Source organism: Natator depressus, chromosome 2 (genome assembly GCF_965152275.1).
Source record: "Natator depressus isolate rNatDep1 chromosome 2, rNatDep2.hap1, whole genome shotgun sequence".
NCBI classification, from domain to species: domain Eukaryota; kingdom Metazoa; phylum Chordata; order Testudines; family Cheloniidae; genus Natator; species Natator depressus.
In genome coordinates, this window is record NC_134235.1 from 225,949,582 (window position 1) to 225,971,611 (window position 22,030).

Here is a 22,030-nt window from a genome sequence, read left to right on the forward strand (position 1 = left end):
CTAATGACAGCCAGCACAAAGCAGAGAAGCAGCCCAGAGATTTCTCTATTTTACCCTGTGATATCAGTCTAGCGGAGAGCCAGTCCCAAGACTGGGGAAAGTAGAAGTGGCTGTATGCCACATTTGTCTCCACAACACAAGCTGAGCTGAGCACAACTTAAATGTAGCCCAGGTACAGAATTCCTATGTTTATCATGGTGTACATTAAACAACATAAGCAATACTACATGTATCCTTACACGGAGCTTCTTTAAAATAGGTGGGTAAGAAAAATCATACAAAAGGTCTAAGAGATATAAGTGAAATTGCTGAGGTTAAAGACTTGAGTTTTTAAATATCAAATTCTCAGGGCTGTATGCAATTTCACCCCTGATTTTGGATGCATTTATTGCTTACTGCAGTTATATGCACAAACTTGTATTTGTGTGCAAATGACACAAGCTACAAGCATTTTCCACTGAATGCATCCGAGGAAGTGAGCTAAAGCTCATGAAAGCTTATGCTCAAATAAATTTCTTAGTCTCTAAGGTGCCACAAGTACTCCTTTTCTTTTTGTGAATACAGACTAACACGGCTGCTACTCTGAAACCTGATCCCTGTGATGTATGCAAAAGGAGGAAAACTAGCCAATATTTCCTAAAGTGACTAGTAATTTCATATATATTTATAGTCCTTGGTAAATTGGCAGTGTGTAAGATTTATGGACCTGATCCTGTGAACCTTTAGTCCTAGGAGTCTACTTGTCATCTGAGAGAATGCCTTCATTAGCAAGAGTTGGCAGGATCTGATGTAATATTCGTATTGCAAGGTTGAAGTGCAGTATTTTATATTCAGCGTTTTCTTTTGGCTCGGTGTAATCCAGTCATTTAGAGTATTTAAAATATTCCTAAATTCTCTCATGCTTGTTATAAATCTAAAATCTGGGCCAAACTCTGCTCAGTTACACTGGTGATATGTCTAACTCAAGTGAAAACAGAGTGTTACTCCTGGTTTACGCAAGCATAATGGAGAGAAGAATTTAGCTCACAGTCCCTTAAACCAAGATGTTCAGAAATAATGGCTCAGGGACAGTACCACAGAACATTTCATTAGCTGGAATATTTCTCAAAGTGACAAAATGCTGTTAGATCCTTGGACAGAATGCAGAACCACTGGGTACATCTTATAGAATCAGTGATGCCATAATGAATTACCTGGAGGCTTATGTGATTCTGTCAAGATTTCCCCTCTATAATTCCTTTAGATGAGTTTAGAGAATATAACTGAATGCTACAACATGACAAATGTCTGTAGGTTTAGATTTTTAATGTAGCCTTACTCCCCTTTTGTTACATCAACCATATATAGTGTTTAGCTTCTAGAAACAAAATGGGATACATTTACAGAAATTTTCTGTTCTATGTTTAAGAATTAATTCAGTTATCTTTATAACTGAGTTATCTAGGCAGGCTGATTATCTTTTCTGATGTCTGATTGTGGATTTTCATTAAGCATTGCACCTTATTCTACCAACAACGTATCAAATATAAACACCCCCTCCCAGGATTTGAACATGGTAAAAGCTTGATTCGGCAACCTAAGCTGTCTTTTTTAATGTCTAAGTTGTACACCTCTGAAATGGAAGTTTATAATGGAAATGCCGATCCAGATTTATGTACTCTGACACAAATAAGCTGCTATAGTTTTCCAGTAGTGTTTTATCAATGAATAAAGGAAATGTGTCTGACCGTGTCATCTTGTTACTTTGTTCCAGCCACAAAGGACTGCTTCAATGGTTCTTTGTTGTGTGCATCAACTAATACATGTATTCCAGTCTCCAAGCGCTGTGATGGTATTGCAGACTGCTTTGATTTCAGTCTTGATGAATCCAGCTGTTCAGGTAGTCGGTTTCACATCAAAATATCATTTCAATAGAAATATATAGAGTTTTTTTATTTAACCTGCAAATGGTGCACAATATTGACAGAATCATCCTGCTGAAGCTCAGTCAGATTACATGAGGGATGAATTTGAAACATTATGTTATTTGTATAGAGAGGAGAGTGGGGTAAAAATTGAAAAAATGGTGACTGTTTGAAGTGGGGATATTTCTTGGTATATATATATTGAATGGCAGTAAAACCTCTATCCTGAAAACATATAGGCTTAATTTTAATTATGCAAGTAGTCCCAGTAAAGTGAATTGAACATTTGGAGGTCCCTGGGATTTCTAATGTGCTTAAAGTTAAGCACAATGCACGTGCAGGACTGGGGCCCAGTCCCAGTAAAGTGAATTGAACATTTGGAGGTCCCTGGGATTTCTAATGTGCTTAAAGTTAAGCACAATGCACGTGCAGGACTGGGGCCTAAAACAGGAAATAGAGAATGCATCTTAGCATAATAAAAATATTGCAAAGCCTAATATTTTTAGTACAACAGAAAAATAATGGATAAAAATAGGAAATGCAGTATATCTAATGAAAATCATCTTTAGAACACACATTTTGTTATATTATACAAAGTGTTTAACTCACAAGGCATCCATAAAGCTATATTCTGTGCCCAGATGTTAATACGAAGCATTTACTGACTTCTGGGGGAGCAACTGGAAAAGAATTAGACCAGAAATATAGGTTATATTATGTTTTATTATATGAAAGAGTAATATTTTACCATGAAAAATTCACAGTTAATATAAAATGCTTGGTAAATAGATGTTGTCATCTATCGTTGGTAATTTTTTAATGTTTTGAGTGAATGTTATAAATGCAAGGGAGTATATTCAATATTCAGTTAAATGTAGAGGATTGTGAGATGGTAAACATAAAGCAGTAAATGTGAATAGAGGTAAAAAAGGGCCTTCTACTGCTTTTCAGGTGGCATATCTTTTAAATAATTTGCTTCCCACACTATCTTCCTGGAAATTCCGGTATCTGAATGGAATAACTAATCTGATATTTTTTCTTTTATTTTTCTCCAGCAAACAGCCCATACTATTTCTTTTATCTGACTCGATGCAGCAGTGAATTTGGTCATACATTTTCCCCCATTCCAGGAAGATGGCCCAAATCCTGCCATTGATTCTAACACCAATAGACCCCTGTGTCCAGGCAAGGCATCACATAGGTGTTGGAGTGTAGCCATGCCACATACCATGCCCAGCCAATTGCAGGATCAGGACAATGGTGGGGGTTATAATAACTTGTTCAGTCTCACAAAATTGCAACTGTGTTATCTGACCAATGACTTTCTTATTGTTCAGATTATGCCATCTGGTTTCTATTAATAGAATCATAGAATATCAGGGTTGGAAGGGACCTCAGGAGATCATTGTTGTTTTGGAATACATTTTCAAAGCAATGAGCCACTGCCATTGTTGTTAATGGAAGTTCTGTCATTAAGAGCTGAATCCTGCAAACTTCCGTGGAACTAGTCACAATGTGTAAAGTGAAGCTCATGTACAAATCTTTGCAGGATCAGGGTCTTAGGCATGCATGTAACTTTACTCAGATAAGGAGGCCCACAGAATTCACTGCGCATACCAGTAAGTAATAATTTTGCCTCTGATTCTGCAAAACTTAGTCACATACTTGACTTTACTCCAGAGACTAGCCCCATTGAAGTTCATGAGGCTGCTCACTTAAAGTAAAGTTTTGCATGTGCCTAGAGTTGCAGGATAGCAGCCTAAATTGTTTTACTGCTATAGATATTGCCATGGGTATAAACTCCAACAGACTGTTTTGAAAGTTTAGAGGAGCATGTACCACCCTGCTGTAATTATATAACTATAATGTGGGAGACTATTCAGTGGTAATAAAATAGTAAATAAAACAAGACAGATATTCTTAAAAGGAACTAATAACAAACATTTGTAAAAATTATTTTGTTACTATTAAAACCTTTGGGTTTTGTTTTTGGTTTATTTGGGGCTTTTTTGTGAATGAATATTTTTTAAAATTAAATCTGTAAATGCTAAAATATATGTGAACTTAGGTTGATCTCATGCCTACCAAATACCCAAGGTGTGGTGAACGTCCATAACAACACTTGGCTTGGCAAGTCTTTCTTCTTAAACATCTTATTCTATTAAGACTGATTTCCCTCAAGCTGTATGAACATATATCTATGAAAAGTCTTTAATGAAAAGACTGGTCACACAGCAGATGGTGAACATCTGTTCTTATCTCATCCTTACATTTAAACTATTAATAAGAATATCAGACATAGGCACTAAATCAGTCGAGGAAGTTCAGCACTCTAAACTAACTCTTTTCTCTATTGCAGTGGTTCTTAACCTTTACTGCACCCCTTTGGTTCTCAAAATATGTTCTCACACCCCTTATCAAAAATTGTTGAAGTAGGTCAGTTCTTTAAACCTAGGTATAGTTTTTGTTTGTGTATTACAGTAATCATTAAAAATATATAATGTTAATAAATACATAGGTTTTATGAAACAAAGTAGTTGTACTTACGTGCCTGTGCTTAATTTGTGTTTTTGATGATTTACCTTCTAAAAAAATCTGGCATGTCTCGCATCTCCAGAAAGGGCATCTTGCTCCCCCACATGCACCCTAGGTTAAGAACCACTGCTCTATTGTATAGTGTTGGGAATCTTCATATTGTAATATCTGAAGGTTTCAATGAATGACAAAAGCCCCACTATGAGAGTCATGTAAAATTTGACCTGAGAAATCACTAGGGCCTGGACCCAGCAAAACATAGGAATTACTTTAAGCACAAGTAGTGCTATTGACTTCGGTGGAGATACTAATATGCTTAGGATAGGCATGTGACCAAGTGTGTTACTGAATCAGGACCTACAGTGCTGGTCTTCAGAAATGCTCAGCACCCAAAACACCAGATATACTAAATGAGAGCTGTGAGTATTCAGCACCTCCGAAAATCAAATTGTAGAAGATCTGATGTAGGTAAAAAAATCGTGCATTGGCAGGAGGAACAGACTAATGTCTATTACATCTTCCTTAATCTAGTTACCTTTGTTTACTTACATTTTCCTAGATTGTCCAGAAGGATATTGCAAAAACGGAGGAACTTGTATCATCAAAGATGCTGTTCCTTTATGCCGGTAAGGTTCATTCTCTTATTCTTTTGAGAAGAGTTTCTTTTGTTCCCTACAATTAGAAATGACAGTCAATGGAAATGTATTTCTGAAGAGTAAATTTGCACTGCATGAGTTTGCACTATTCTCATTTACAGTAGCTGAGTGAATAAGAGACCAACAAATAATGAGGGTGTTTTGAGAAGAATATTAGCGAACAAGCAGAATTTTCCATGGCTTTCATCTGTCCTGTAGTTAGGATGGCCTATTTTTTCAACACCTAACGTTTCCTCCATCTCATATTGCACATCAACATTTAAAAGAACATATGGTTATGAAAAATAATGCCTTGTTTACAACAGACATATTGTGCATCTCAAGGAAGATTCACAGCAGGCCATGTTCCCAGCTCTTCATTAATTTGTGATGTATCTCTGGCATAACATTACTTATTGTACATATTTCACCTGTTGCTTTTCCACTTATGTAAAAAAAAAAAAAAAGGGGGGGGGGTTAAATGCATTTAGGAATGTTGCAGTGCAAACCAGGGGAGCAATTGTGAATGCCCTTCCAGCTTCTGAAAAGCAATTTCTTTTTATTTGTCACGAGCAGTGATTTTCTGTATTTTCAGCACAGGCTGGACCACCAGCTAGCCAAATAGACTATTAACAGATAGATTAAGATCTCTACAGTATTAAGGGAGAGTGAGTTTGGGGTGGCTGTTTACACTAGTGGGCAAAAACAATCAAGCCCTCTAATCAGGGTGAAAGTTGAGGTTGGCTTTACCTGCTTGGTGCCCCTCCTTAAGTCTCTGTCATGGGTGAATGCAAGAGAAGAATCAAGAACACGGGAGCCTCAATCTGCCTTCCATTTGACTTGTTCAAACTTACAGTATCAAACTACAGTTGCTGTATCCCTTTGATAATCACAGCCAAAAAGGTTGGTGGGAGTATGAAGGTTCATTTGTGGAGGGTGGGTACTTCAATCCCTATGCTGGGGATAATAGGAGACAAGGTAGAAAAAATCATGTAGTAGGCACAAGTCTCGATCAGGTTTCAACATCTGTTTGACGTCTGGAGCACAGTGTTGGCAGATGTGGATCCTGCCATTCAGTTCATGTTGCTGAATATAAATTCATTAGTTGATAAATCATAAAAAGTAATAACTTAAATTAAGGGAGAGGCCCCTTTGTTCATATAACTGATGAAAGGATGACACTGCAGGGCGTATATTGACAAAGTTGTCTCCAGCCAGGCTTACAATTAAACATAGAGCAGTGGTGGATTGCAGCTTTGGTGGGGCTGTATTATTTGCACCTGACCTGAAGATCTCCCACCGATTTGTATGTGAACCCTGAGCTGGGGCTTGCTTTGGTGTGAATGTCACTCCACTGCACCACGCATTCCTACTTGACCTGATTAAGTTCCTGTCTGTAGTGGATGTGCAACTCAATGCCCCAGCACGCATGGGGCACCCGGGCAACCGCCCCCCCCAAGTTTTAGTCACAGGTATTTTTAGTAAAAATCATGGACAGGTCACAGGCCATGAATTTTTGTTTACTGCCTGTCAAGGTTCCTTCCCCACTCTGAACTCTAGGGTACAGATGTGGGGACCTGCATGAAAGACCCTCTAAGCTTATTCTTACCAGCTTAGGTTAAAAACTTCCTCAAGGTACAAACTTTGCCTTGTCCTTGAACCCTATGCTGCCACCACCAAGCGTGTTAAACAAAAAACAGGGAAAGAGCCCACTTGGAGACGTCTTCCTCCCAAAATATCCCCCCAAGCCCTACACCCCCTTTCCTGGGGAAGGCTTGATAAAAATCCTTACCAATTTGTACAGGTGAACACAGACCCAAACCCTTGGATCTTAAGAACAATGAAAACGCAATCAGGATCTTAAAAGAAGAATTTTAATTAAAGAAAAAGTAAAAGAATCACCTCTGTAAAATCAGGATGGTAAATACCTTACAGGGTAATCAGATTCAAAACATAGAGAATCCCTCTAGGCAAAACCTTAAGTTACAAAAAGACACGAAAACAGGAATATACATTCCATTCAGCACAGCTATTTTACCAGCCATTAAACAAAAGAAAATGTAATGCATTTCTAGCTAGATTGCTTACTAGCTTTTTACAGGAGTTCTGAAGAGCATTCCTGATCTCTTCCCGGCAAAAGCATCACACATATAGACAGACCCTTTGTTCCCCCGCCCCTCCAGCTTTGAAAGTATCTTGTCTCCTCATTGGTCATTTTGGTCAGGAGCCAGCGAGGTTATCTTAGCTTCTTAATCCTTTGCAGGTGAAGCGGTTTTGCCTCTGGCCAGGAGGGATTTTATAGTTCTGTATACAGAAAGGTGGTTATCCTTCCCTTTATATTTATGACACTGCCCGTGACCTGTCCGTGACTTTTACTAAAAATACCTGTGACTAAAGCATTGCCTTAACAATAAGAGGCTCACACTGAAAATGTGTGGTCATATTGCTCTGATGTGGGATGGTATAGTGGTGAGAAGACTGTGCAAGTGTCAGAATGAAAGCTGGGGCCAAGAGAATATTTTCTCACCAAATTGATTATACACAGTTTTAACTCTAATACTAGCCAGACAGAATGTACAGTACTGTACATTCACATTTAATACATACTACTGTTCACACATAATATATTCAATTCACTGTTTTATCTTCCCTCTATTTAAAGCAGACACTGGATATATAGCAGGTCAAATTTAGGATCAGCTACATCTGCCCACTATAAAGAGAACAAAGGGCATACTTTTATTAGTGCCTGAATTGTAAGGATAGTCTATTGTTAAGCAGTAAATGTAATTACATCCCCTGCCCTGTAGTAAAACAAGTGTGTTAGAAATATATCTTCATTAAACACAGTTTTTCAATTATACTGAATATGTACAATCTAGCCAACTGAGCTACAGAGATTAGAATGTCAAGGAAACATCATACACAGATTACTAATTGAGGTTCTGTGTGTCTCAGAAAATGTTAGTTCTTATCCAAAATATAGAAATCAGGGTTTGATTTTGTTTTACTAGATTGAAATGAGAAAGATGCCTTTTCCTTTTTATTTTACAGAGGAGAACTGAGATTACAGGATTATAGTTTATTCAGAAGATCCTTTTAACTATTTCTTCTTAAATATGCTAGCTGGTCTCAAATTTTCACTCATCACTCTTAAGAGACCCAAATAATCTGTTTTAATCCACAATCAAAGTGGTTTATTGCCTGTGGCACAATAGTGTTTTGCAGTATTGCATGAAAAGATGAAAGTGGAACTTTTTAGTAGCTAGACATTTTCCTCAGTGTTTGAGCTGGTCTCTCAAATTCTAAATCCTGTAATATGGCAGGAATTTGTACTTAGAAAGCCTAGGTGCCCACAAACAATTCTAAATGACGCCATAGTACATTGGATTTTTGATACTAGATAAAAGTCCGTAAATAAATTGTTACTAACATGAATGGCTGTCTAAAATTGACTTGTATCTACACACAATGGTTCAAAGATTGAGGGTGACATAAATGTTGTATAAGTGAATGCATGCTGAAAGGATGGTAGAGTGGGGATGTAGCAGAAAAATCAGCCAAGCGTAGGTTGTATGTAAAGCAACATCTCACCTGTTAGAAGCATTATTGTCTATGGTTTAGAGTTCAAAAGAGTGGGAACCAGGAGGTGTAGGTTTGATTCCCAGCTCTACCAATGACTCAGTGTGTGACTTTATGTGAACCTCTTAATCTCTCTATACCTCAGTGTCCACATCCATAAAATGGGGGTAAAACTTACTGTACCCACCTTTGTAAACCACTTTGAGATCCTTTGATGAAAAATACCATTTAAAATATTTAATCGTTTAATTATTATTTTAATTAATTATAATCTCAATGTAAACAAATATGATATGTACTATATTATGCTTATAACCATAACTAGATTCATTAGAGTAAATAAAATGAAAAATTGCTGCTGATAATTACTGCAAATACATTTGCTTCTGTCTCTACAAATTCCACACCTTATAAATATTACATGGCCTATTAAGGAAAAGTCAGAGTGAAAAATGCAAATTGCGCTGCAGGTAGCAGTGCATGAATACTCATGTTGGCATCCACAGTGATTAGAGATGCAAAAATGCAGGCACAGTTATTTGCAGACACAAAATTTTGCCCTCGTAAACGAACGCCATTTTAGAACATTTTGGACTTAATTTTAACAGTAGACAAGATTTGGGAGCTGTTGTGTCATGGGTATATTTATTAATGAAAGACATTGTTCAGGTGGAATCTCTATGTAACATCAGAGTGATACTTGATGCACAGCTCACTAACTTTTTGTACGGGCACATTAAGAGTTGCACTCAAATTATTAGCTGATTTTTTTCCTGCTGAATTCACCTGAGTTACTCTGAAAAAAGCTGCAACTCTTTGAAACCAAGGTTGAAAGCTAAGTTGTCAGTCAGTTGATAGGTGCTTACTTTAGAGCAGGGGGCCTTATAACTAAGCAAATAAGGAATCAGGAACATAAGTTTCTCCCAGCAGATTTCTGATAAATTACATTTTAAAAAATAATTTCACTTTGTCATTGGACACTTTCATGGGATTTACTTAGATATACAAACTATATATTTCCACTGCTTTTTCACATGATGTTTTCAAGAAAAGCTGTCAGTACAGGAGACCCACTTCCCTTCACAAGCATTATTGGCCTGATAGACAATCCAAGATGTGTGCTGTTTGCTTTGATCTAGCTACAACTATATCAAATACTGGAATGTTCTACAGTTTGCCATACTTAATCAGAAAATTTTGCTTCTTTCCTCAGTTTCAGTACCTAGTTTTTTTTGGCAATAAAATCGGTCATTTGAAACTTGCTTTCTTTTAATATGGAAGCAAGAAATTCTACTTTATTTAAGATTGAAGGAGGAGGAAACAAATTGCAATTTGGGCTGATTATGTTTGCCCCCATTCATATTCACTTATGTGGGAACATTCATAGAGTTTGTGCATGAATGTTTGGGGAGGAGCCTGTGGTGTTGATTCTCCACTGCCTTTCACTTTGTGTAGTCACTTACACCTGCACAAATTGGTGTAAAATGCTACCATTCTGATTTGTTTTGTCCTCTTTGCCCAGGTGGAAATGAGTACACAAGTTGCAAGTTATGGCCTGCATTTATGTGAATATGTTTGTCTATGTGTAGGCACATATATTTGTTTGTGATTCTGAATTTTCACATGGGAAGTGGTATACCAGCTATATTACAGGTATTGTCTTTTTGGATCTTGGAGTGAGGGTGGTAGAAGGTAAGAGCAGAGGCTGGTTTTAAAAACTGAAAGCAAAGCAACTCTTTGGTCATCATGCATGCTGCTGAGAAAGCGTTTCAAGGAATGTGTGCTTTGTTTTAGCCATGATAAGGAGTTCAGTGTAGCAGGTGATAAGTCTGGTGTTGATAAGTAGATTTGAGCATCAGTGGTGTGCAGGTGATACTTGAACCCATGCAAATGGATGAGGTTACCCAAGAATAAGTTATAGATAGAAAAGAGGGCTTGATGTAATCCTGAGGGACATGTAAGCATGAATGGAGAAGAGGAGAGGAGAGAAGGGGTTGCTGAATGAGTGGTCAGAGAGATGGGGGAAAGAACCAAGCAGAGATAGTGTTATGAAACCTGAGGTGGCACAGAATGTTAAGGAGGAGGAGGTGATTCTAAGTGTCAAAGGTTGTTGGAATATTAAGGAGGAGGAGGATGGAGTTTAGGCCTTGAGATTTAGTCTTGATTATGTCAATGGAGACTTTGGTGGAGCAGTTTCATAGAGCAAAGTGAGTGAGTTAGAGGAAATGAAGCCTATATGCCAGTTGCAGACCACTTGTTTGAGTTTAGAAATTCAAAGAAGAATAGAACAGTTGAAAAGACAGGTAGTATTGAGATTTGGCTTTTGGAGAATGAAGAAGGTACGAGCCTGTTTGTATGAAGACATTCATGCACAGATTACATAGGTAGCACAGAGGAGTTCAGTTTCGCATCTTCCCATTATATTACTACCATCTGCAAAGTGATATCAAGGCAAATACAAAGAATTTTCCTGACTTCAGTGTATTTGTGAGTTAGAAGACAGATTAAATATTTGACTTCCCTAGTATAAATAAGAATGAAGCCACCTGCTGCAAAAAGAAATATACAGTATTGATGGAAAAGCTCCTTTTTAGATTTGCTGATGTCTCATGGAAAACTCCTTGCTGAACATCCTGATCAGAAACAATTCTGTTTTTCCTATACTATGTTCTGTTTTCTTTTTACACTTTATTTTTAATAAGAATATTTGCATGAAAACAAAATGTTTGCTCAGGAGGGATTAATATGCTCCTATTGCTGTTTTTCACCTGAAGTCTCTAACATCATAATCATCTCCAGAGCCACCAAGTGTGATGTCACAAACAATATTAGTGTGCAAGTGAACAGTAAGCTTCAGGAGAAAATGAACCCTTCAGGAACAATGTCTTGTTTTCATGTCATAAAAACAAGAGTAATAGGGAGCAATACAGGAAAATACAGCATTCGCAACATAAAAGGAACTGTCTCTCAGTACAAAAGAGCAAATGTTCTGTGGCTCCTTAAGATCAGTGTTGTGGAGCCTGTTTTGTAGAAGTTGTGTGAACAGTGCCAACATTTTTCTTGAGTATTTGCTTTCATTTAACAATGAATTTGCTTTGGCCACCTTCATCTCTTTTGTGTTTGCTTTTAGCAATCATATGAGTGATTAAATGGTACTTACCAGAATGCTTGTGGAATTTAAAGTTTGCAGATTCAAATAGTCCAAGTTCATGACTCTCTTCCTCCCTCCATCCCTGAGGTAGGAAGGCAAGTAATGTACTTCAAATCTGGGTCCACATACATACCCAGGGTATCACGCTCTTGGTTATGTATTTGTGTAATTTTCCAGTTGCCCTTCAGCATACGGTGAGCCAGTACTAGACCTATCTCATCAGTTTCCTGTTCATGCTGCTGGGACCATAGAGATGAATTTCTTCTCCAGCAGGCAGAGAAGCGGTATCATCTGGCTATTACCAACTGTCACAGAGTTGGTCAAGCTTCCCCTGCTGGACACTTAGTGTGTTGCTGTGTCCAGGCTCACACCCTGGATCCAGGTTCTTCTGAGTCTGGGCAGGCTCCTGGCCCAGACTCTGGCTCTGGCCTATAGACTCACTCCCGGCATGCAGACTCCCTGTCTGATACCCCTTCTTGAAAGTGGGACTCCTACAGTCTAGCTACCCTGGTGCTAAACGATCAAGTTTCCCGGGCAGTTTAAGCATACCCTTTCTCAGAAGTCTGCCTTAGTGCATACTCTGGTTTGCAGTTTAACCATTCAGGGACACATGACAGTTGAAGCCAAGAACTTAGCGGGTGAGCAAAGTAACTTCTTAAACACTTAAAGAATCATAGAATCATAGAATATCAGGTTTGGAAGGGACCTCAGGAGGTCATCTAGTCCAACCCCCTGCTCAAAGCAGGACCAATCCCCAACTAAATCATCCCAGCCAGGGCTTTGTCAAGCCTGACCTTAAAAACTTCTAAGGAAGGAGATTCCACCACCTCCCTAGGTAACGCATTCCAGTATTTCACCACCCTCCTAGTGAAAAAAGTTTTTCCTAATATCTAACCTAAACCTCCCCCACTGCAACTTGAGACCATTACTCCTCATTCTGTCATCCACTACCACTGAGAACAGTCTAGATCCATCCTCTTTGGAACCCCCTTTCAGGTAGTTGAAAGCAGCTATCAAATCCCCCCTCATTCTTCTCTTCCACAGACTAAACAATCCCCGTTCCTTCAGCCTCTCCTCATAAGTCATGTGTTCCAGTCCCCTAATCATTTTTGTTGCCCTCCGCCTGATGTTTTCCAATTTTTCCACATCCTTCTTGTAGTGTGGGGCCCAAAACTGGACACAGTACTCCAGATGAGGCCTCACCAATGTCGAATAGAGGGGAATGATCACGTCCCTCGATCTTCTGGCAATGCCCCTACTTATACATCCCAAAATGCCATTGGCCTTCTTGGCAACAAGGGCACACTGTTGACTCATATCCCGCTTCTCGTCCACTGTCACCCTTAGGTCCTTCTCTGCAGAACTGCTGCCTAGCCATTCAGTCCCTAGTCTGTAGCGGTCCATGGGTTCTTCCGTCCTAAGTGCAGGACTCTGCACTTATCCTTGTTGAACCTCATCAGATTTCTTTTGGCCCAATCCTCTAATTTATCTAGGGCCCTCTGTATCCTATCCCTACCCTCCAGTGTATCTACCTCTCCTCCCAGTTTAGTGTCATCTGCAAACTTGCTGAAGGTGCACTCCACACCATCCTCCACATCATTAATGAAGATATCGAACAAAACCAGCCCGAGGACTGACCCTTGGGGAACTCCACTTGATACCGGCTGCCAACTAGACATGGAGCCATTGATCACTACCCATTGAGCCCGACAATCTAGCCAGCTTTCTACCCACCTTATCGTCCATTCATCCAGCCCATAACTTACTGGCAAGAATACTGTGGGAGACCATGTCAAAAGCTTTGCTAAAGTCAAGGAACAACACGTCCACTGCTTTCCCCTCATCCACAGAGCCAGTTATCTCATCATAGAAGGCAATTAGATTAGTCAGGCATGACTTGCCCTTGGTGAATCCATGCTGACTGTTCCTGATCACTTTCCTCTCCTCTAAGTGCTTCAGAATTGATTCCTTGAGGACCTGCTCCATGATTTTTCCAGGGACTGAGGTGAGGCTGACTGGCCTGGAGTTCCCAGGATCCTCCTTCTTCCCTTTTTTAAAGATGGGCACTACATTAGCCTTTTTCCAGTCGTCCGGGACCTCCCCCGATCACCATGAGTTTTCAAAGATAGTGGCCAATGGCTCTGCAATCACATCCGCCAACTCCTTTAGCACTCTCGGATGAATCGCATCCGGCTCCATGGACTTGTGATCATCCAGCTTTTCTAAATAGTCCTGAACCACTTCTTTCTTCACAGAGGGCTGGTTACCTCCTCCCCATGCTGTGCTGCCCAGTGCAGCAGTCTGGGAGCTGACCTTGTCTGTGAAGACAGAGGCAAAAAAAGCATGGAGTACATTAGCTTTTTCCACATCCTCTGTCACTAGGTTGCCTCCCTCATTCAGTAAGGGGCCCACACTTTCCTTGACTTTCTTCTTGTTGCTAACATATCTGAAGAAACCCTTCTTGTTACTCTTAACATCTCTTGCTAGCTGCACCTCCAGGTGTGATTTGACCTTCCTGATTTCACTCCTGCATGCCCAAGCAATATTTTATTTATGAATACTTTATTCATACAGAAAGCACATAGACTTATAGATCCATGCAAAAACAACAAACCTGCATGCAAAACTCTCCCTCCAGTATCCTCACCACTCGAAGAGCCCTTTGGATTTTGGTTTGAGTCTTTTCAGGGTCCAGGTCCTCCCCCCGCTCCCGGACCTTACTTCTCCAACTCAGTCTTTTCTTCCTGGTCATGGCTTCTCCTTTCTGACTCCTGCAGCAGACTCCCTTCAGCTGGGGTTGGTCAAAAGTTTCCCTCCTCCTCAGAAAGTATGTCCTTTTGTGTCTTCCCTGAACCTCCCAGCATCTGAATTTTTAAAAGCCAGTGCTAATGCCTGGTTTCTTTCTTATTCTTCTTAGATTTTCCACTCTGCTGCAGATAATCTGGGAAGAACCAGGTTCCCTAGCCTCCAGCAATCCCATTATTTTAAAGTGCTCTCATTTGAACAGGAAGCTATTTAGGTTAATGACTCTCCATTGTTCTTGGTCTGGAAGAGAGGTGCCACCAAACCTGGTACCAGATGGTTGATTGTACATCTGCTGAGGAATTCAATGATGCAGCAGTTTCATAAAATCACCCAGAATTCATAAATTGTGCATAGGCAGATTCCCCAAATCATTACACCAACATCCTCACCAGTAATCAGCTTTGTGGATTCTTCAAAGGTACAATCCTTTATGAGTGATCATTCTGCTGGTGTTTTTCTTGAGTGGATCAGCATAGGTAGCAGTAGTACACTTGGCACTATACATAACTACCCCAAGAGGCAGTCTCGCATGCAGAGTGTTTAATTCCACCAGACCCCACCCCTTTCTTCATCTGATGGCAGTGAAGCTGATTCTCCTCCTGTAGCTCTTAGAGAAGGCATGAAACTGTAAGACCAGCTGAACTGGCCGCAGATCTCTAATGGTATGCTAAGAACCATGTTCACGTTCTCAGTACTGCACTCCCTCATGATTAGGTTAAGCAGTCATGAAGCAAGTTATGTGAGGGAAACAGCATTCATGAGCTAACTTCTCCACATTTTTCCCATTGTCTAAGGAGGCCTCAAACCCAGAAGAGAGACTGGAGATGATCAAGCAGTCTTCTATGACAGCATACAGCTTCTCCAACATATTGCTCACAATGTGCTGTAACTCAAATCCACACATGCACAGTGTCAGACTGAAACATGCTGCAGATAAGGCTGACCGTGTGTGTGTGTGTGAAATGGTTTGGCTACTAGTTCTCTTTACCATAGTTCTCCCATTCCCTCCACTGGCAAGGACATGCTAAATCTGCTGCTTTCACTGATCGGTAGTCTGTGCCTGGCCTTTTGCAAAAAATGGCTTGGCACCTACTATCATGGTACATGCTATCAGCTCCCAGAAGCCCTCTCCTTCCACATTTTCAAGTGCCAGCATTCTCTGAACTGGCAGCATTCAGTAGCAGGGTCTAGGGATGTGCATAGTGGTGTCTGGTGCCCCACTTAGAGCTCTCAGCAAGGTCAACTGGGCCTCCTACCAGCCATGAAAGTTATAGGGGTGCTGCTGTGCCCCATCATCAAGGATGGCACTAGCTCTAACTCATGGCATGCTGGTAAGGAAGGCTCCACTCGAGCTGAGTCAGGCTGCTGCCCATCTTGGGGTTTTATTATTTATTTAATGTATTGTTTATTTATTATTATTATTATTATTATTAATAATAGAGACATCACTATCATTGTGGTTTGTGTGGTTTCTGAGAGGTGAGGTACCTAGCTGTTTGAGGTGAGTTCCATGCTTACTCATCAGCTGTCCAGGATTAAATGAAAACTACTTCAACATCCATGATTTCTGCCTTCACTATTTCCCAGATGGATGCTGATTGCTAGTATCGAGCAGTCAGATAGAGCAGGATGGGACTTTCCATCAGTCCGACTGCTTTCTATGGCCTCTCTCATTGCTGTACCTGAGTTATTGTTCTACTATACTCAGATGGAATGTGCACTTTGTTTCTAGACACTCGTGAAACAAGGTGTTAACAACACAGTACCTTGAGGTGCTCTTTCTTTCACATTTCTAGTTGTATCTTCCTTCTGTCACTCTACGTCAGCCCTCTCCTAATCTTTCCTCTCTTACACATCCTGAGAATTAATTGGCTCTGTGACAGCATCCTCACCTACTGCCCAGAAATATGTTGAATCCAGATGTGATTTGTCTGTGAGTAACACAGAAAATTACAAACCAATAAATACCATGCATTGGTGTATTTTACAGAAGGTGGGACACTGCTTCACGCAAAGGTTGGAAACGTGTTCCTCAAACCCCTTGCCAGAGCTCTGGCACAGAGACAATTTAACAAGCCACACCAATATCTAACTGCTTCCTTTGCAACAAGGACCATGCAACCTCACATAGCTACTTTGTATCCATGACTGTGGTGAAGTAATAGCTAGGCTAGTAAATACTGGACATTTGTTGTATTTTGTGAGGAGTAAGAATGAAATATTGCTTGATTATGAATACTGAGTATCAATGACTGTCAGAGAAGTTTTTGCAATCACTTCATAGAATAAAAAAATCATGACAACTCATTGAGTGAATTTGAATAACTATTAGACTTTGAAGAAATCCTGATCTTCCATTTGCAGAAAAGCAAGCTAAATTTGTTGAGTACATTTTGTGCCATGAAATATTTTGCTCAGCTCTACTCATTTTGAGTAACTTTTAAAATTTAATTGGTACACTTAAACTCAAGCAGGGTTTTAAAATTTGTTTCTACCCAGTGAGGCCCTTTTCCATAAAAAGTGAGGAGTAGGTTGAGTACATGGCTAAACATGGTCTTTTTAATATATGTGTGTGGTGAGGGGTAGGTTGAGTACATGGCTAAGCATGTTTTTTTAATACATACATACATATAGATATAGACTCTGTGTGTGTGCACGTGCACACATGGTTCTGACTCTCTTCTTTCTCTTCCTGTTTGCACGTAGAAGCCCTATCCTGAAGTAGACCCATGCATCCCTACACATAGGGACATCTGTTTTAAATAGCAGTAGTCCCAAGAGACCACAGAAGGGGAGAAAGGGACACCTAAAAATAATAAATATGTGACTGTTTTGCGGAGGAATAATCCCTTCTCCCAAAAGTGTAGATAGCTGAGGGCTGGGCAGAAGCACCTGGACCAACCCCCACAAGAGCAGTGAGAGAAGCCAGTAGGGAGAACGAGGAAGCAAGACAGATTGGGTTGTGGGGGTCTCTGAAAGGAATAGTTAAGACCTTCCCCACACACACCTATAGACCCCATGGGAACCTGGAGAAGTGGGTGGCTAAAGATCTACTTCCTTCTCCCCCAGAAAGAGAAGCCTCAATTTCAAATTGCTTTCCAGGTTTTGGAGTTCACTACTGGGCAAACAGAGCTAGCTGGCTGTTCTGGATACAGTGTCTTCGGAAGGAATCTGCCTGTCTCAGTTTCTTTAATGCCAAAAAACAGTTTGCCTCACTGTGCCTATTAAACTCTACCTCTGAGTAGCACGATGGATGCAGGCATCTTATTTGATTAAACAAATGTGACAGCACTGCCCCAAATTTTTGTTTCTGAGCATCCAGCATTGTAAAGATGTGGTAATCAATTTAAGTAATCAGATTTAATTTTTTTACTAAGCAGCATATTTTCTGCAATGAGAAACTGAAGGTCGGATTGCTCTGTAAAACTGGAAGAAAGCAAAGTATCTTCTACTTTTCTGTAACCCACTGTCTGAAATGAAATATTATTGCTTTGATGATCTGACAGAAGTATTGTTTGACTAGCACTGTTACAATATTCAGGACAGCACTCTTTATGGAAGGACACTAGCTGGATTTAGTCTATTGTCATCGCACAGCGAATTGTTACCCGGATATCTTCCAGTTCCCTTTTTATTGCTTGTTTGGTATGTGGATAGTTTTTTCTTTACGGAACAGTTGTACAAACCCAAGGCATCCTGAGTTGCTAAATAAAATGGAGAGACTCATGAAAGTGATATGCAGCCATTCTTATGAGTTTGAGGAGCTGAGTGGAGCCAGCCCCTGCTCTGAGAGTAACAGAAGGAGAACATGGTAAATGTTACTGCTTAAACAGAGCAAAGTGTATTTTATCAGTCCCATCGGAATATGCAGGATCTGTTCTACTGGAAAGGTGGAAGCAGCGGAGCATAATTTAACAAGGAAAGTGAAAGTGACTCCGATTTGTAAGAATGCTGAGGAAAAAGTCATCTCTTGGACTTGAGATTTGTAGTTCCCCATACAAAACTCCTGGGGTAGGCTTACCCATAATGCTTGAGATGCAAAAAGCATTCCAGCCTGTCTGATATATGTCCTGTGTACCAGCTTGGATTGCCACAGTTTTTAGTTGTGCCAAAGAATACAAAATTACAGATCACTTACAAGACAATCCGCTCCTCAAAGAGAAGGCAGATACCTGTGAGCAGTAGAGAGTCAGGGTGAGGGCTGCTAACTGGGCAGTACCTTATGGCTTACCCTTACCTCAGAATGACTAGCACCCCAGGACCATCTCTATCATCACACTGAATGTTGAGGTCAGTGTGGGCGAGTGTGTCTAAAATGGGGAAGAGGTTAGGTAAGTGTCTGGGGAGGAGTCTGTACTGCAGAGGTGCGTGCTTGAGAGGTAAGAGGGAGGACTTTGTACTGGGAGGGATGGTGTTTGGGTGTTTTGTGGGGAAGGAGGTTATCACATTCTTTGATGTATCTGCTGGAGCATTGCTAGGAACATGGCTGAGAAGCTGTAAAAATAATAGTATTCTGTATTATATTGAAAAAGAGGGAAATAGCCAGAAAGCCAGAAGTAAATAAATAAATAAACAAACAAACTGGCCGGGGGGGATGGAAATCAGGCAAAGAATAAAACATCTTGTGCTGCACCCTTCCCTCTCACAGCTTCTCTCTGCCTTTTGTCTGCATATTGTCTATAGAGATTAAAACATCTTTGGGGCAGGAATCTATCCTTTTATATGTCCATAAGGTGTCTAGCACATTTTTGGACTCCACAGAATTAAATAATAATTAAGGGCCAACTTCAGTTACTTTACCCAAGATGAATAAGTACCTTGCTCTGAGATCGATCCCATTGACTTTAGCGAGGCTACTTGTAGATTTAAAATAGCACTCCAGGTGAATAAGAGTATCAGAATCTCACCCTAAAATGATTAGAGCAGCATGTCTCTGCTGTAGCTCTGCCAGCTCAGAATTCCATTGCCTAAGAGAAGTTTGCATGTAGAGATTTCTCAGTGAGAGGCACCGGCATGCTGGTTCTGCACATCTAAAGAGACCATAAAGAATATAATATGAAGAGGACCTGGGGGGATAAACTGTATCCTGGGAAGAGTGTGGTTAAATGTTAGAGCAATGGAGAAGAATGTGATGCGGGGAGAACCCATAGTTGGGAAGACGCAGGTTGGTGGTTAGAAGAGTTAGAGGGAGATTTGTCCTGACAAAGAGGTATGTCCTCTATTCTGTGTTGATAGCATAGTATCCTGACCTGTGACCCAGCCAGTCCGCCCCTGCAAGACTCCCTGGTGGCACAAGAGCTGCAGGTTACCTTGCCTCTCTCTGATCTTACTTTGTCTTTCTTCCTGCTCAGCCAGCATGAGTTTAACTATGTGAGAATTAAACCCTTTGTGCTGTTGCTAGGTGGCTGAGGCACCCTCTAACAAAAGCCAAATTAAGTAGAACTTCTTGAACTTCTCTTGCCAGCTATTACGATGCTGACAGATCTGCAGTGCTCTGTGCATTTTAATTTTAAACAAATATACACAGAGGATTTTTCTCATCACTCTGAAGGGCCCTTTCATGTTTGCCATTGCTTTAATCAGCTACCAGTCTGCATCTCTAAGAGGAAAGCTGTAACTATGTGCTATTCCCACACAGCCCTCAAGAAGTATTCTTATTTTTACCCTAAAGTTCAAAGAACCATGTCTATCTATTAGTCTCCAGGTCATCTAGCCAATTTGCATAAACAGTCCTCTTGAAAAAATTAGAGCAGATTTTAAGATGCATTTATTTTAGAAAGATCCTTTATGTTAACATAGTGGGCAGTACAGTTATGCCCGGGACAAATATGGCCCATTGTGTCTAGCACACTGTAAGATGCAGAAGGCAATTAAACCCCTGAAGAGTTAACTTTGAAACAATTCATGTAATTTTACTTTCATGACCTTTTAGCAATCAGAAAGGTTTGGACTCCAAGAGTGAACTATCTCCTTGTTGGATGAGAAATGATTTGGCTAAAACATACGATATTTTATACTCATCTCTGTTTATTTACAATATGTGTGCTTTTGAACACAGGGATTAAATAGCAAAACAGACCACAGACAAGTCACAGGCCAGAGTGCTGGAAAATAATTGTATCAATTACTGTCTGCTCTGTTGAGCCCTGTCCTACTTTACACTCTGTGCATTCCCACTGAGGCCAGTTGGAATGCGCAGGGTGAAAATCTGGGAAAACTTTAACAATTGGTTTGTCTATTACAGGACTCTGCTGGACAACTCTCTGGTGCTGCATTTCCTTTCTGCAGCAGAGAGGGATGACTGTCAGACATAACTGGCTGCCTGATTTTCCCTCTGGTTCTATACATGTTAGAGCAGTGGTTCTCAAAAAATTTTTTTTTCTGTAGACCACTTGAAAATTGCTGCGAGTCTTGGAGGAACACTTAATGATCTTTCCAAACGTTGTTTGTACCATTGGCTAACTATTGTAAAGAGCTTTGGATAAAAGCGCTATATAAAAAAAATTAATAATTAACTTTTTTTTTCTACCCATAAAAGCACATAACTCATATTTTCATACCAGTAGTTTTACCTTTCTAATGCGATGGATGTGCCCTCTCTCCCCCGCCACGGCAGCCCCCAAGCTGGGGCTGGGAAGGAGGGGGGTCTCTCCCTCTCTCCCCCGCCATAGCAGCCACATTGCTGAGGCTGGGAAGGAGGGCCATCTCTCCCTGGCAGCCACAGCCCTGGAGCTGGGGAAAGTCGCCCCTTTCTCTGGCTGCCACAGCCCTGCACGTCCCAAATTCCCCCCACCTCCTCTTCTCACCCCACTTTCCCCTCCCACCTACCCCCTATTCGCCACAAGACTCACCTTACATGTGCATCTTCTCCAGGGTCCAGGCACCTAATTAGTGGAGCCACGACTGCACAGCTCCACTAATTAGGTGGGTGGCCCTTCATTGTCTTGTGTGCAGCTGCCCAGGCATGCACCTTAGAGGGAACTATCCACGGACCACCTGAATGGAGCTCATGGACCACTGGTGGTCCACGGACCACAGTTTGAGAATCTCTGTGTTAGAGCATCATAAGCACTGAGGCAGGGTGCATATACTAGCTGGGTATTGCCCTGGTGCATTGCACTTTGGTCCACTCTCAGCAAAAAGCTATTTCAAATATGTATTTCAAATAACTTTTTAATTTTGTGTCTTTACCATTCTTGCCAGACTCCTTTGTTAACTACTGGTGGTTTCCACAGACAAACTCCTGTCCTACTCCAATTGATAGCAAAACTTCCATTCTCTTCAGTGAGGCCGAAAATTGGCCTGGGACTGTAAAACAAAAACAAAACAAAGATGGTAAATACTTAAGACTACATGATGACTGATTTCCCATAAAATGTAACAGGAATTTTGTACCCTTAGACACTGGTGTGGAGGTT

At 40.5% G+C, this 22,030-nt stretch overlaps 1 protein-coding gene across 1 annotated transcript in view; it reads left to right on the forward strand.

Annotated features, from left to right (window-relative positions):
- MALRD1 (MAM and LDL receptor class A domain containing 1) overlaps nt 1-22,030 on the forward strand; it is a 450,886-nt gene that overhangs the window by 385,770 nt on the left and 43,086 nt on the right. The window contains 2 exon segments of the mRNA XM_074946044.1: nt 1,754-1,879; nt 4,999-5,065. Of these exon segments, the coding sequence (XP_074802145.1) occupies nt 1,754-1,879; nt 4,999-5,065 (193 nt within the window).